Source organism: Artibeus jamaicensis, unplaced genomic scaffold, assembly GCF_021234435.1.
Source record: "Artibeus jamaicensis isolate MK-2021 breed Jamaican fruit bat unplaced genomic scaffold, CSHL_Jam_final contig_387, whole genome shotgun sequence".
Lineage (NCBI taxonomy): Eukaryota > Metazoa > Chordata > Mammalia > Chiroptera > Phyllostomidae > Artibeus > Artibeus jamaicensis.
Genome location: NW_026521812.1, coordinates 45736530 through 45753664, shown reverse-complemented (window position 1 = coordinate 45753664; position 17135 = coordinate 45736530). Strand labels below are relative to the sequence as shown.

At 40.0% G+C, this 17135-nt stretch overlaps 1 protein-coding gene across 3 annotated transcripts in view; it reads left to right on the top strand.

Moving 5' to 3' along the window:
* The window catches only part of SH3BGRL2 (SH3 domain binding glutamate rich protein like 2), a 61183-nt gene that overhangs the window by 24632 nt on the left and 19416 nt on the right, over positions 1-17135 (top strand). For all 3 annotated transcript variants that reach the window (XM_053664900.1, XM_053664899.1, XM_053664898.1), the window contains exon 2: positions 12974-13159. In XM_053664900.1, the coding sequence (XP_053520875.1) occupies positions 12974-13159 (186 nt within the window). The remainder of the gene's footprint in view (positions 1-12973; positions 13160-17135) is intronic.

The window sequence follows — 17135 nt, the reverse complement described above, 5'->3', positions numbered from 1 at the left end:
CACATTAGTCTGTGCTAATGTTCCTGTTTTCTGCCTCGAGATTTATTACCGTTTCATTTATGTTAACCTATAGAAAAAATATTAGCTATATACTTAATTCTATATTAACAGCAAAACCCAGGTTAGTTTTCTAGGATTTCTTTATGAGTCTAGTAACTTTTCCAATCATAGGTTGCTAGAATACTTCCAGGTAAAGAATATCAAAATGTAAGCCATAAGATCCAAAACCTAACATTGTTACAAAACTAACTAACCTACCTAAAGCAGCCCCCACACCACGACACACAGGTTATTTAAAAAATTCGATGGGATCTTTTCCCCATTATTTTTGTTGATTTTGCAAAGTAGGAAATTATAAATTGACTTTTAAAACCTGGTATGAGGAAGAAAAGCACAGAAAGACGAGAATAATAGAATTCAGTAGTTCTGAAATGTTTGGAACGGATTTGCCTTCTGTCCTAAAAGTTATTTAGACACACACTGTAGAGGAAAATAATATATGCTGGTGTGTGTTTGCACACGCATGTTTCTCCTGGTCTCCACGGTTCTCTGGTGCAGCAACTGCAATGTGTTTTGATCCCGTAACCCAGTAATAGGAAGTTTATTTGAGGATTTATTCCCAATATCTGTATATTTTAAATAAATATATGCATTTATTATTATACTTATACAATTTGTGCATTATAAACTGTCCACAAAATAGCATTTAAAATGATGGGCCACTGTTGAAATAATATTATTCATTTTATATTTTAATGATAAACATTTTCTTTTTCTCTCCTCCAAAAGTGAGCACATTGTAAGCTAGTGATGAATACTATGGTTTGAAGGTCTGCTTTTAACTGTCGTTAAAGTGTTGAGAAGGCACCTCTGTAAAATATACAGATGCAGATGGAGGATGCCCGTCATTGCGGTTGAAGAACAGTGGTGCCCATCGTCCATCCCACCTGCCAATCATGTGGCGGTGCCAGAATTTTTATAATTATGGTCATACCGTCTTCCCTGATATTAATTAATTGTTCCTGATAACCAATTAAAACATGAAAAGATGTTATATTTTTACATTTAAAGAACTCACTAAAATTTTTCATTTGAAATATTTTTAGATTAGTAAATTATCTTTCTGGGTTTTCACAGTGACAGTTTTTGTAGACAGCAAAGCACTGTTTTCATTGACTAAGTATCAAGCATTTCATAAAATTTATTTTGTAAAAGTTAAACAAGAAAGCTATTTAAGAAAAATTAAAAACAGAAAGTTACCTGATAAATTATCATCTCGAAGGGACAGATCCAGAAGGGAGGAGGTGTGTGTGCATGTGTGTGGTTTATTGTCTGTTGGGCAGCACACTGTTGATGCCATTTGTCATCATAAAAAAGAGTCAGCACATTCAGGGCAGGTAACGTTTTTTATAGAAGAAAAAAGTCTCCAGAATGCACTCAAATATCCAATGGTAGCATAATGCTAGAGTCAATATGCAATAGAATTTATGCATTCAAAAAGATAACTTTGAAGATTATAAAAACAAAGTACTTATAACACAACCACAATGTCCTACTCTAAGACACTTGTGTTATTATATAGCAACCAAATAAAGTGTGTATGTTCTAAATGTTGAATTCTTGGAAGCTAGTATGAATAATTACTTCAGGATGATGAGATTATGGGTTTTTTAATTAAAAAGATGACTTAGCATTATAAGCATGGGAAAAAAGAAACAGTGTAAGTTGATTAAGAAAACAGGGCCAAAAATGTTGACTGGTTAAAACGAAACATGTTAAAAATATTTATTAAAGCTCAATAATGTTTGTTTGTTTAATACAAATGGAATGCCTGGTAAGCACCAGGGACTGTGCTAAGGCCACATAGATGAAAAGGCAGTCTTTTCCATCATAAAAGTTGTATTCTTTAATTTACAAAATATCATAATAATTCTTTCAAAATTGCTCTGTATTTCACTATCCCCTCTTTCTGACGCTGATTCCTTAAAACTCAAGTTTCAATCTCTTGCAAAACAGCATCTCTTACTGTTATCTTTGGCTTGGTACCCTGGTATTTGCTTTCAAGTAAGATAAACTGAAATGGACACTAGAAACACATTACTTTTTGTGTAACCTCATGTTTAGTTAAACAGCATTGGAATGTTGACAGTTAGCAGATGGCTTTTGGGGGCTTATTCTATACCCCTGCCTTGCTTCCCAACAAATGAGACACAGTGGTGAGTGTTTCAGTTAGGAATGTGTTCATCTGCAAGTAAAAGAGAACCTGACTACTGTGAGCTTAAATGGGCAGACTTATCTTTCCTGATAAGTCTGGAAGCTGATTTGTTCAGGGTTTGTGTTTCTCAGATTCTCTTGGTTGTCCTTTTCCCGATGCTCGTTGCCTCACAGTGGAAAGGTTGCCTTTGCACCTCTAGTACTCTTGCTTGTGTCTCTAACAGGAAGGGGAAGGAAAGGGGGGGGTGCATACCATCTTAATCCATCTGTTGCAACAGGAAAGGAAAGCCTTGTCTGGAAGCACAGCCCCTGATCAGCAGGCTTTGGCTCACACCTCAAGTGTCAAGCGCCAGATCTGGATCACATGGCTGCCCCAGCTACAAGGGTAGATAGGAAAACGAACTTGAGTTTTTCAGCCTCCACAGGCAAGGAAGTGAATAGCTTCTGGGGTAACTAATCTAGCGTCTGCTACAATACTTCTTGCCATCACATCCTCTTCTTGATTGCAGTATAATAACTAGTGAGGCCAACAGTGAGGTATCAATTGAAGATTTTGCCATGAAATTATATAATTTTGAGGTACCCTACTCAACCATTGGAGAGTTTCAAAAAGGGGAAGATTATCAGTCATTTCCTCCCTTTTTAGTTGAAAGGAGAATTTATTTTAGGGCCCTCTATCTCTCTTAGTCTATAGTTCAATCTCTCTGTAAACTTTGTCAAGTTATGAGAAAATCTGTTCTTTTTTTCTCTTTCCTTTGCCTGGCTTTGACTTTTTCCATGTGAGATACATAAAAGGCCTTAATCAGCTGTCCCTCAAGTCAGAAAAAAGAAAACTGTATTTGAAGTGTGAAAATAGGTGAAATAACTGTTGCATTGAATACCTAAAGCCATTGAAAGCACACAGAAGTCACTTTATATTTTTCACAGAAGGCTACATCTAGGACAAAAAAGTGAAGGTAATAAATTTGAATGGATGACACAGTTGAGCAACTGCCTGTTATTGCTTGGTTCTTTTCTTATTTAATCCTCTCAGTGAACCAATAAAAAAAGATATTAGTTCCATTTCACAGATTTGGAAACTAAATCTGAGAGAAAAGCCAAGTAATTTCTCCAAGGTTACTCATCTGACAGGGCCAGAATTAAAAATAGGGCAGTCTAACTCTAAAACATATATTCTTTTTATTTTTTAAAAAATTTTATTTATTTATTTTTAGACAGAGGGGAGGAAGAAAGAGACAGAAACATCAGTGTGTGGTTGCTTCTCATGCGCCCCCTACTGGGGACTTTGCCCACAACCCAGGCAGTGCCCTGTCTAGGAATCAAACCGGCGACCCTTTGGTTCACAGGCCAGCATTCAATCTACTGAGCCATGCCAGCTAGGGCTAAAATACATATTCTTTAAAAAATTTTTTCTCATTGTCCTCCATTTATGCCTCATTTGTCTTTAAACTTGCTTTCCCAGAATGGCTCACATTAAATGTCAATTTTTAAAAATCTATCTTAATTCAAATTGATTATGTCTCTGTATTTACTAGTGGCTGCCAAGGTGCCAGGGTGCTGCCCCACCTGTGTACACACCCCGGGATTCAAACGTGACTAGACCTGTCGGGAAGTCTATGGAAGGAATCTGGCAGGGGTTGCTTAATTGTGTGAGTTAACTGGCAGCCTTCCAGGAAAGAACTAATCCTACGAGAAGAGAATGGAGGAGGCAAGTTTACTTAGAAGTCAATGCCACAGAGTAGGGGATAAGTCTCAGTCAAGTGCAGTGCAGTTTACTTAGCCTGATCTAATCCCTGTGGATTTGTGGAGCCAGGAGACTGCCAGATAGAAGTATCTTCACAGATTTACATGGGTCACTGAGTGTTCATGCCACAGCAGCAGATTTAGCAGTAGCAGCCCAGATAGCTTATCATGCAGGCAACTGAGGGTGGGTCACCAGGGTGCAGGTACTGGGGTCTTCAGCAGAGCTGGATCTTGCAGGGGTCCTGAGTTGAAAGGGTGAAGATTTATTGTCTTAGTGCATTCAGGCTGCTGTAACAAAATACCGAAAACTGGATGGTTTATAAACAACAGAAATTCATTTCTCACAGCTCTGCAGGTTGGAAGTCCAAACTCAGGGTACCAGCGTGGTCGGATTCTGGTAAACACACTCTTGTGGTGCAGACTGCAGACTTTTTGTCGTGTCCTCACATGGTAGAAGGGGCAGGGGAGTTCTTGGGACTCTTTTATAAGGACACTGATCCCATTCATGATGGCTCTGCCATTGTAACCTAATTGCTGCCATCTGACCCCTCCAGCCTTCTAACATCATCACTTTGGGGGCTAATTTTCAACAAGTGAATTTGAGGGCGACACATTCAGACCTTACCCTTACTGATGCAGTGGCCTCAAGGCACACGGAAGGAACTTGCTTTCGAGATGGAGATAGTTGGGGGAAGTGGCTGAGGGTGACAGAATCCTGTGGTAGCCAGTGGAAGAGGAATCAGGGCAATATCTGCTTTCTTCTCAGTTGCCATCAGTTTGCAAATATATCAACAATGTAACAAAAAACAGGTGGGCAAAATAACATACTACCTTATGCACTTGCAATTTTTGAAATTAACTGACAATAGCATTTCTTTAACAAAATAATATAGAATCTTCTTCAGTATCAGTGTCAGTGTTAGAAGTGAAGACTTTCACATTCAGGGTCTGGAAGTTCTTCTGAGTTATTTAGAGTTAGATGTAACATGCTAGACACGCTGATTTTAAATTCGTACAGCTTTAGCATTCACTGAGAAATAGTAGTTTTTGATCTACATTTCTATTTGACTGAACTTTAGTACCTTTGTTTCTGAATGAATTACCGAGTTTGATCTCTTAAACATCACCTGGAAATCTTTGATGCTCAGCACTGGAGTGACAATTCTTTAATCATCCATTCAATTAATATTTACTGAAGGCCTCCTGCTTGCTAGTCCCTTTGCTTACAAAACTGACATTGTGGAGAGAGAGATGATCATAAAAATGAGTACAGAGATAAAGTTTTAATAAGTTTAGACAAAACTTCAGCTCAGGTGGCTAGAGAGGCTCTCCAAAGAGGTGATACTTAAGGTATCTCGTCTTAAATTATGAGAAAATCAGCACTGCGGTTACACTCATGTCTACTTGTGAGAATCCTGTCTATTCATTAACGAATGTTTACTGTCTGCTGTGTGCCAGACACCATTCTAGGCTCTGGGGATTCAGCAGTGAACAGAACAGCAGACAAGAATCTGCAGCCCTTTGGAATTTATGTTCTAGTGGGGGAGGTGGATAAACAAACACATACAACATACAGTATGTGAGAGGCTGGGTGCTAAGGTGAAAAGTGAAGCATTGAAGGAGAGTATGAATACTGGAGTGGCTGGTAAAATCACGTGGGTAGGAAAGTCCTTGCTGAGTAAATGAACTTTGAGCAGGAAATGAAGATCTGGGATCAGCCCAGAGTTGGCAAGCCTTTTCTGTGAAGGGCAGCTAGTGAAAACTTTAAGTTTTGGGGACCATACTGCCTCTGTTGCAACCTCTCTCTTCTGCCATTGTGAGGTAAAAGCAGCCCTAGACAACATTGTAAATGAGTGGGCGTAGCTGTAACTTTGTTTATGGTCACTGAAATTTGTATTCCATGTGCTTTTTACAGGTCATGAAATGCTATTACTGTTTTGATTTTTTTCCAACCATTTAAAAATATAAAAACAAACCAAAGCGGGGTAGGATCAAGGGTGGGAAGTGGGGATGGCTGGGGTATGGGGATGGCAAGGGGGGGAAATGGGGACAACTGTATTTGAACAACAGTAAAAAAAGAAGTTAAAAAATAAAATAAAAAGTTTAAAAAAATAAAAGTAAGAATATAAAGACTGAATTTGGTCCCTGGCTGGTGCGGCTCAGTGGATTGAATGCAGGCTGCGAACCAAAGGGTCGCCGGTTTGATTCCCAGTCAGGGCACATGCCTGGGTTGCAGGCTGGGTCCCCCATGGGGACCACACGAGAGGCAGCCACACACTGATGTTTCTCTCCCTCTCTTTCTCCCTCCTTTCCCCTCTCTCTAGAAATAAGTAAATAAAATCTAAAAAAAAAAGACTAAGTGTGGCCTGTGGACCATAGTTTGCCTGCCTGTGCACTGGCTGCAGAGATTTAGCCGTGTGTGTTCCCTGCTCTGGATGCTGTGTAACGGCATGTGTTTGAGTGAAAAGATGAAATGCACTTCTTGTGCTTTTGTAGATACCTCCATCTTTTGGCTTCAGAAACTTTGTTGTTGTTTTATGAAAAAAATGAAAATCCATCTGGTTGTTCAGTGACAAATACTCACTTCACTTATATTAAATTCATGTCTTACAGCTTTTATTTCTAGGCTCTGCTGTGCAGTGATAGCTTTTATTTTCAATCCATCACACTACAGTATTTCTGAAGACATTGTAAGTAGCAATTAAGAATTTAACCAGAGAGCATTGCATGTAGATGCACACTGTAGAAAACGTGATAAAGAGCGGGTGAACTAATGACAGGTTTGCTGCCGCACAGGAAGGTTTCGGGTAGGCTGCGCCAGACCGGTTGACACGGTAAAATGCCATCACGGGCCAGGGCTCCTGCCCTTTTGTTTGGCCATCCTTAGCATATGGCGTTTGTTTTCACATTTGCAAAACGGTGAAAACAAACATTTCTGCACCTCCAGGCACCACTTTGAGTGTCTGCAAGGGAGACAGAGAGGGAGGAAGGGCAAAATGGACTCTGTCTTTCCATTCATTAAGGGGAGCCCTCCCAGGGATCACCTGCCTGACCTCGTATGGGCCAGAACTGTGTCACGCGGTCGTCACCCCAAGCTGCAGAGGAGTGTGGGTAAACAAATTTTGTAGCTGAGCACATTGCTTTCCTAAACAAAACCAGGCTTCTGTATTAAGAAAGAAAGGGAGAGAACTTACTGGGTAATAGCTAGCATTTGTCTGCTATGGCTTCTGAAGAAACCAACTAGGAGTTCCAGGTCCCTGCCTTCCGCTCGTGGCTGAATGGATGTGAGTGAAGACAGTGACTGTTGTCCCACAATTCTTCTTTCCCATTTGCTTCCCAGATTCATTCTGATACTGGTTGTGAGATATACTTCATTTCAGAACAGTCAGATGTGGGGAGAAGAAAGCTCTCAGTGGTAAGGAAATGACTATAAGTTACTGTTATTTGAACTGTGGATTTATGCCCAGGCGTGAAGTGCCCTCGATGCCTTCCTGTTGCCACAGGGGAAGCCTTTCTATTGCCCGGGTTCCCGCCGTCTCCTAGTGTATGCCTCTGGGGCTGTCTGCCCCCAGCCACTCAAGCGGGAGCTCCCCCAGTTTCAGGCCACCTTGGCTTATTCACCTTGGCTTATCTTAAAACCAGTGCTTGACGGCATGACTCATCTTCCTTCCTGATGCTCATGTCACAAACATCCAAGTGAAAACCTCTTTCTCTAGGTTAAATTTCTCCTTTTTGTTTATTTGGGTCATTTACTGTAGTATTAGTTAATTTTCTGTAACCTTAGCCCCTTTTAAAAATCTTATTTTGAATGCTCTGAATCCTGCTGCATGTATGGGGAGACCTGATTTGGGTAAAATGCTGCATCTCGGTGGCCGTGTACTGCTGCTCCCCTCTGGGCTGTGAAGCTCTGTGTGAAGCTCTTTCTCTCTCAGAACAAGTTTCTTCTGTTTAATGTTTTGACTATTGACACATTCACACTGTTCAAAAAGGTTTGAAGTTTATACATGTGGAGAGTGAAAACCCTTGCTCCCACTTTGTCCTCATTACCCAGTTTCCATTCCCCTCGACCCCTATAATCTTCAACAGTTTTCTTTAAATGTAAATACAAGCAGATACAAGTGGTTTTATTTTTCTCCTTTTTTCTTTTCAGAAAAATGTGCCTACTTTACTCACAGTTCTGCTCTTTGTTCTTTTTCACTTACATATTTATCTTGGAGACCTTTTCATGGCACTGTTAACAGTACAAACAGTTTCTCCTTTTGTCTTTACCTGGTCATGCCTCCCCATACTTTCCCCTTTAAAAGCGGAGGTACAGTTACTTACATTTCACTCCTCACACGACTGTCAGCCATCACCATTGTTAGTGAGGAACTGTCTTTTGCTTCCTGAGCATTGTCAGTGTGGAATTTTGCATTTGAATTTTTTTAGAACAGCTGTTTCTTTTTTTTTCTTTAGTTTTACTGAGCTATAATTGACATAATATTGTGTAACTTTAAGGTATACAGTGTAATGACTTGATGTATGTATATATATATATACATATATATATATATGTGATATGACGACTATAGTTAAGTTTAGTTAACATCCATTATTTGAGCTTTAATCTTCTGCAGTACAACTTTCATATATTGGCTGTAAGCATGGAGAGGTGTTGAGACGCGGATACTTTTAAAAACTGATATTTAAATGGGAATGTAAATTGATGTGGTCTTGTATTTTTTATTGGGGTATATTTGACCTACAACATTAGTTTCAGGTGTACAGCATAATGATTCAGTATATGTGTATATTGCAAAATGATCACAGTAAGTCTGGTTAACCTCCATCACCCCATCATGTTATAAATTTCTTGTTTGATGACACTTCTGAAGATCTACTTTTTTAGCAACTTTCAAATATACGATGCAGTATTATGAACTGTAGTCGCCATGCTGTACACGGCATCCCCAGGACTTATTTATTTTATAACTGGAAGTTTGCACTTTTTGACCAATGTGGCCTAGTTGAAAAGCAGTTTATCCATCAGGAGCCTGAAAAATGTCTCTGCCCTTTCATGTGGCTTTCGTTTGTAGGGCTTTGCCCTAAAGTAGTATTGTGAGACACAATAAGAGATTTATAAATAGAGATGTTCACTACATGATAGTATCTCTAGTGGTGAAAGTTACCAGTATACCAAGTATCCAACAATAGAGGGATAGTTAACTGTACATCTACATGATGCAATTGCCAGGGAGATACTAAAATTTATTCTCTTGAAAACTTTAATGATAGAGGACAGTATTCATGATTTATTGCTCAGTGAAAGGAAAAAGGTGCAGCTATTTTTTTACCCAGTGTGATCCTGTGAAGGAAAAGACCAGTTGAGCTGTGTAGGGGATTATAGTCCAGCGATAAATGCTGTATGTGTGTGAGAGAGATCTGTCTATGTGTATAGGGCAGGCAGGTGGGTACGTAAAGACACCGTATGAGTGTCTTTGGTGTATCCTGGTATTGAGAATGTATGAGTTTTTAGGTACTCACATTGTGGGGTAGAGGTAGGTGTTATATGTATATACATCATATGGAAAGCCAAGATTTGACTGAATAACAGCTTCATTGTTTATCACTCTCATGAACATTTGAAATGTGCTGGATATGTAGATTTCCATACAGGAACAGCAAATCCAGGCTCTTGCCTCTAGTTACATTTTGACAGTGGTTGTGTGGGTAATAGGCTTGTAGGTAACTTTTTGTTTGCTTTACAATTTCTACACTTTTAAATATGTAAATACGTTCCTTTTATAGTCAAATGACATTGTGCTCTATGCTCAGAAAAGTGTAGAGGTCTGTTCAGAAACCAGCCTTGTAGTAGGAAAAATAGAGACACTTACTGGAGAAGATACAAGCTACAAGAACATTGCACATAGGACAATGCTGCATCATTTCCCTTCAAAGTGGGCACCTTGGGACCTCACGTAGTTCTCCAGGCATTTCTTCCACTGTTCAGAACACTCTGCAGAATCCTTAGTTGGAATTGCCATCAGCTGTCCCATCATATTTTCCTGAATCTCATTTAAGATCTGATATCTCTTCCTTCAAAGGTGGTTTTAGTTTAGGGAAAAGCCAGAAGTCACGGGGCACCAAATCTGAGCTGTAGGGGTGCTGAGTGATTTGATATTTTGCTGAAAAACTCTACACGAGATGTGATACGTGAATGGGAGCATTGTCATGATAAAGCTGCCAGTCACCAGCTGCCCATAGCTGCAGCCTTTTTCATAGTATTGTTTCTGTCAACCCATGAAGGACATTGAGGTAGCACTACTTATTCATTGTTTAGCCTGGAGGGGCATACTCATGATGGACAACACCTTCCCAATCAAAAAACTCAGTTGACATGGTCTTGATCTTGCTGCAACTTTGCTGCACTTTCTTTGATTGTGGAGAACCAGGCATCTTCCATTGGGACAACTGGGCCTTTGTTTCTGGAGACCCATGATTGCTGTAGACCCATGATCCATCTCTGGTTATGACCTTGAAGAAGTCTGGTTCATTGTTAGCAGTTTGAATCAAATCATTAGCAACTGCAGTATGATGTTCCTTCTGTTCTGGTAGCAGAAACCACAGATAGAATTTTGCCACCCCACACTTCATGCCAAGATCCTGCATGAAAATATTGGGTGCGGTGTTTTTGGAATCCCTAGATCAGCTTCTAGTTCTCATACTCTCAGGCATAGGTCTTCGTTGATTGCAGCCTGTACATGTTCAACACTCTCAGGTGTTCTGCTTGTTGCAGTCCTTCCAGAACATGGATCACTCACAACAGATCATCTTGATCATCTGTTGAAGCATTTGTGCTACACTTTTATTTGCACTGTGCTCATTGCATCATCCTCGAAAGCCTTCTGAATCATCTGAATAGTTTCTAATGAGGAATGTTCAAGCTTAATGCAAAATTTGATGCAGATTTGTTGCTGTACTCAGTCATTTGGAATGTGACAACCACACACACAGTCCACATGCTCACTCAACAGTGTCTACTGCCCCCACTGACTGTTACTCTGAAGTCGTCATTGTTCATTCATGCATATTCCAGTCCACTCTCCTTGGCTGCCAGGTTACATTGATATCATGCATACTGTTCTCGTTATATTAACAATGGCTGGACTTTTTCTGGACAGACCTTATGTGTTCTTCCAAAAATAGTGAGGGTTACTAAAGAACGATTTTCAATAGGGGAATGACATGATTATCTTTGCTCCGGCCCGCGGAGCAATCAACTGGGGCTCGACCACCTACCTAGAACAAATGAGTTGGGGGGACAAGAGGCGCGAAGAATGGCAGCAAGACAAAAGATTCTGATCAAGCTGCAAACTTTATTTTTCCGAACTGGGTATATATATAGGGGGGAGGGAGAGGAAGGAGATTAGGTTGCTTGCTATTGGCTAGCTTGAGACAAAGAAGGGCCCGCTTATTGATTACTTGGGTGCAACTGGTACTCGTGGACACCTCATATGCCTGTAGCTGATTGGCTTGTGGAGCGCATGCACACCTCATGTACCTGTAGCCGATTGGCTTGTGGAGTGCACAGGTTCCTGTAATCAATGCAAAGTTTTTAGCTAGAAGCCAGGTGTAAGGTTCCCAACATATCTTGGCAAGAACACACTGGGATCTTGATCAAAATAGGTGACTGCTTTGACCTCAGGAATAATAAAATCTATTCTGTAGGGGGGATTAAGTAGGATATATGATACTTTTTTGCAAGCTGAAGTTTTGAAATAATATAACTACATTTCTGAAATCGTATATCAGGAAAAAAAAACTTTTTCAGAAATTAAAAGTGGCTTAATTCAAGAAATTAAGATAATACCAATATCAGTTTGGACTTACACAGTAATTGTCTCATTTAACAATATCATTGAGCTTGAAGATGTCCTATTTTGTTAGCTTTTTATTTCTTACCAACTATGCTCTTGTTATTCATTCATAGACCTCAACCCAGTGATCGCAATCTCTTTTCTCATGGCATATGGCAGATTTCCAACTCAAGAGAGACATCTGTCATTGAGGTTTGGGGGGGAAGGGTTAGTAGAGGCAATTACTGTGTGACAGTTTGTTTTTGAAACATTTTATTTCCTGTGACAAGAGGTCTTTCAGGCTGTTTGACCTCTGAAAATGATTCTTTGGCCATTGTAAGATTTACTTCATCACTTAAGTTTGTTCCTTGGGCAGATTGTCCAGAGTCATTTAGGAAAAGCAAGCTTGTTTTCTCACGTTTTACACACTGTTTAAAGCAGTGAATATTGTCACCGCCATCTAAATTAGTTATTAATATAAACACTTAAATCAAGAAGATTGGTAGTATTTTGAGAACAAGAAATATGTTTTCAGCTCTTAAAGAACATACCTGACCCCTAGTGACTGAGGAAGGAAACATGAAAGATCAGAGGAATGAGAAGGGTTAACAAATAGATTTCAGAATGAAGTGGCCCTTGTTACCGACTCTCACCTTAGAAGTGGAGAACGTTTTTCTCTTGTGATTGTTGAAAGGATGTTTTCACGCCAGTGGCTACAGTGTGGAATATCTGAAGGAGGTTTCTGAAAGGGATAAAAATATTGCTGGTCCCAGGAATCAGTGAAATGTCGGCATCTCAGATAGGCCATGCATAGTCTTTAAATGGTTTTGACCAGAGAGAGCTTTCATGACTGTAAATGTTACCTCCTTCGGGTGTGAGGGAGGCGGGGTTGTGGCCCTCTCAGAACTATGTGAATTTCTCATCTCATACCTAGTCTGTTCTTCTGGGCAACCCGACTTGTGCCCCAGGGTTCTGGGGAGTCCAGGTGACGAAGTCATGGTTTCAGGACTCGCTTAGACCTCTGATGTATGCCCACGGAGTGGACAGTGCATAGCACCTACATAAATCACCTCTTTTCTGTATCATTGACCTCTGACAAGGAGAAATCAAATCTAGTTTAGTTTGGGAATTTCTACATATTGTTTCAGATGAGCATTTCACTGTTTGTTTTCTCTCTTTAGATAAAGAAGAAGCAGCAAGATGTGGTTAGATTTCTGGAAGCCAACAAGATAGAGTTTGAGGAGGTGGATATCACAATGTCAGAAGAACAGAGGCAATGGATGTACAAAAATATCCCCCCAGAAAAGAAGCCTGCTCAGGGCAACCCTCTGCCACCTCAGATATTTAATGGTGACCGATACTGTGGAGTAAGTTGCTAAACTGTTACTACACTATTTCTTTGCATTACTCACATCAAAGAGTTACCGACAGTACAGTGGGTTTTTCAGTGAGGACTGTAACCTCATCCAGTGCCTATTCAGGTCCACAAGTCTAACAGAAGGTGAAGTTAAGGAGGAAGGGGTATGAGTACGAAATCACAGTGTGTGAGTCTGAGTTTGTGTATGTCTGGGAGTTTTCCTATCTCCCTGTTGGCTTTGGAAAATGGGGTGGGAAGGGAAGCTGTGTGTATGTTTTTATCGTGTTCTAAGTTTCAAAGCATATTTTTTGATTAATACATTTTCAGAGACAGACTGGAAGGGGTAATTATTTTTGAACCTTTATTCCTTTATGGTATAAAAAGCTAATAGCTGATTATAAACAATATTTTATTTTTTATTATAATGAGCCAGATGGATCATTACGAACATCTAAAATAATATTAGGTGCCTTCCTGCCGCATGTAGCGTATGAGAAGATAAAGTCCTTTTTGTCTAATTATTTATTTTCCTTCTCACCCTTAGGTTAAGAAAAAAATCAAGAAGTTTCTTTCTAATGAGTAGTTAGAATTTGCCTTTTGCCAGAGCTCTGACTATGTAAGTCAGAGTGTTTATTTCGGGACTCATTACAGTGCTTTAAGGACGGCCTGGAGAAGGGCCGGGGGCTTGAGGGGAGTGAACAGCGGGGTTGTTGTTAGGGTGGAGACAAGGGATGGCAGAGTGTTTTCGGTGGTTTGAAAGGAAACAGTCTCCAGTGTGCCTAAGGGAGAATGAGATACCAAAACATAAGGATTGTGGACAGAGTTTTTACACACATGTCAAGAGGAGAATGCTTACCATAGCACTAGATACAGATTTGAGTTCTAGTATTACTTCATGCTGGCTGTGGCGCTTTTGGAAATATAAGTCTCAATTTTCTCATCTTTAAGCAAGGGACGATAATATCTATCTTCGCAGAATATTTATGATGGTTCCTAAAGTGCTTTTAAAGTAAATTACTATATAAGAATGAAGGTTATTTTTCTGCGGGATTTTTAAATATCATCATCTCATATAATATTAGGGTAAGAATGTGGTAGATTTCATTCGTGGTTATTGAGTCTAGAAAATGTACTCTTGTGCCTACAGCCCAAACTGAGGTAATAGTTGAAAATGTGGAAACTGTACAGTATGAAATTAAAGTGAAGCTGTTAGTCAAATAATGCTAGAAGGCTTAAAGAAAAACCTTACAGTTTTCTGTTTTTCAGACTTTGCAGGTATGAAAGTGCCATTATTCTGGTTTGGTAGTTGAGTGGTAGTTTAGCTGGGTATAGAATTCTTGGGAAGAATTTTGATGGTTTTGCTTCAGTATCCTTCAACTTCAGCTTCAAGTTCTGTAATTGTGAAGTCTAATGCCATTTTCCTAGATCTATCGTTTTTGTCAGTCTCTTCTCTGCATGGTTTTAAGATCTCTTACACATATGTGATTTCTAGACTTTTTTTGGTGCATTACTACAATATAAGCTATTTTTCATTCATTAGAGTGAGTGCTCAGCACCTTCTTATAATCTAAGAGTTATAAATGGAGTCATTAAAAATGCTCTTATATGATTTTCTTTGAGACTTTTATTCCTTGTACCTTTTCTCTGGAGTGCCTATTAACTTAGATATTGGACTTGTTACACTGATTTTCTAATATTCTTGTTGTTCACTTGTTTAGTTTGGTTTGGTTTGGTTTTTGGATTGTCCACTTCTCTAACTTTTTGTTCTACTTTCTGGGAGATTTCTTTAACTTAACCTTGGAATCCTTTCATTTCAGTTTTTCATGTCATATTTTCCCCCTTTCTTACTTTCTGGTCTTTTCTTTTTAATAGTGTTATGCTTTTGTGAGATGAATTCAAGCTTTTACCTCAATGGACATACTAATACGGTTTTTTTTTGAAGTTTTCTTCTCTTGCCAGTATTGCCCCTGTTTCCCTAACTTCCTTATTTTTCACTTTGTATTGGACTTCTCTCTGGAGTGTGTTGGGCTTTCCTCAGCTGTTGGGTGATCTTTGTCTTTTGTTTAATAGGTGAGGCACAAGAATACTCATTAGAACCTGTGTTTTCCACTGCACTTTCCTGTAGGATGATTGGGTAACCTGTCAACATTCCCACTGCATATAGTTATAGTAGTAACTGTAAGTCTTTCCTAAGATGATAGTTAATTTTTTCAGAGAATGGCCTTTTAGTTTCTTGCCTTGGAAATATCAGCCTTGCTGATGGTGTTCTGGCTGTGTAGAGTGAGAGAACCGGAGGGTCTCACTGTCTGTTATACACGTATTGTCACTTCCTATCCCTGTGTTCACCCCACTGTCTTCATTGCTGATGTTTATAAGCTTGTTGCCTCCCAGACACCATGTCCATTAACTGTGTGCCTTCTGGCTCCTTTGGGAGGCACCCTGGGAGTCTGACTATTTTTCAGACAGTCTCCTCGTTTTCCGATTGCCCACTCACCCCACCTTCACAGCAGCAGGTGCCTCCAGTTCCTGATGCTTCCTGGGGGCCCTGCAGCTTGTGCCTTGTTGGTGCTGCCTCTGCAGACACAGGTCTGGCCGCCCTGCACGCCAACAACCCTCCCCACTTCTCTACCCACTTCCTGCATATGCTGTAATTCAGGGCTGTAGATGTCTCCTAGCTTTTTCTTTTTTTTTTATGGAGATTCTGGCGTTTTTAAATCTTTGTTGTTTTGTTGACTTTGCATGAGAAAGGAGGTAGAGACATCTTTGCTCTATTATCATAAAAGCAGAACTCTTCAGAGCCCTTTTAATAGTGGAATGTATTTGAATGTAACATTATGAAATAAATCTTATTTTTACGTGTTTATGACTTTCTGAATCTCTATGTATCTTTGCCTTTTAGAGTCAGTGGAAACGTTTTCAGATAGACTGGTATCTGGCTAGAGGCTACAGATTGATTAAACTGTGCCAGATACACTGCATCTTCCCTGCCTGAGCAGGGTCAGTCCCGTGGTGATGGTCACAGCAGTGCTGGTATTCGCACTCTGACGTACAGTCTGTTCTGGCAGGAGTTTTGAAGACAGTGTCTGCTCTCATAAAGGTCAAGCAAATTTGACTGACAAAAGCAAAAGCATTAGAGGACAACTAATAACCAATGGCCTCATACATCCCAGCTACTCCTGTGCACCTTGCAGTGATAGTTATGAGTGTTGTTCCTTGATTAGATAACCTGTGGAAAACTGCCACATTGAAAGTGACAGGACCCAGTAAGCATGGAGATTCTCCTACTTCCTGGAATTGACTAGAAACTTGCTGCTTTATCTTAAATGGAAGAGCTGGGCAGCTGAGACATAGACAGCTGCCAAGCTACATGGTAACCACTATGGACAAATTGCCTTCTCTTTTCAGCCTTTTGTTTGTTCTGCCCATTGGGAAGTCCCTATTGAATGGAAATTCCCTGCCATGCCTCATCAGTTCTTCCTACCCTGGAATTTGAACTTGGAGGGGATAATGCAGAAATACATGATTAGTTGAGAGTTAGTACTGAGCGTTTGAGGTGATGGGACCTTACAAAGCCATGGCTGATGTCTTCATGAGGCTGATCGTGAGGTGTGGCCTGGGTGAATTCTTGGCTACCCAGATGTGGAAATTCCTCCTTTTTTTCCTGAATTCTTTAGGTTTTAATGTAGATTATGTGAACTCCCCACATTATCTCCATAAATCCCTTCCAAGTTGTCAGTGTCCATTTTTTGTTGTTTGTCATCCAGAACTGAAACAGGCGTGGACTGATTGTTCATGCTGTCTCCCTGGAGTGTCCTTCCGTGGTCAGGAGTCTTCTTAGGAAACGGGGACCTAACGGTACATGTCCAAACACCCAGGATTTTTCTGATGGTTTGTGTCGGATTGGGGTTTTTGAAAGTTCATGTCATCATGTTCAAGATACAGACTTTGCAGTGGAACTGGCAAGTGTGGAATGCGCTAGAAATGAC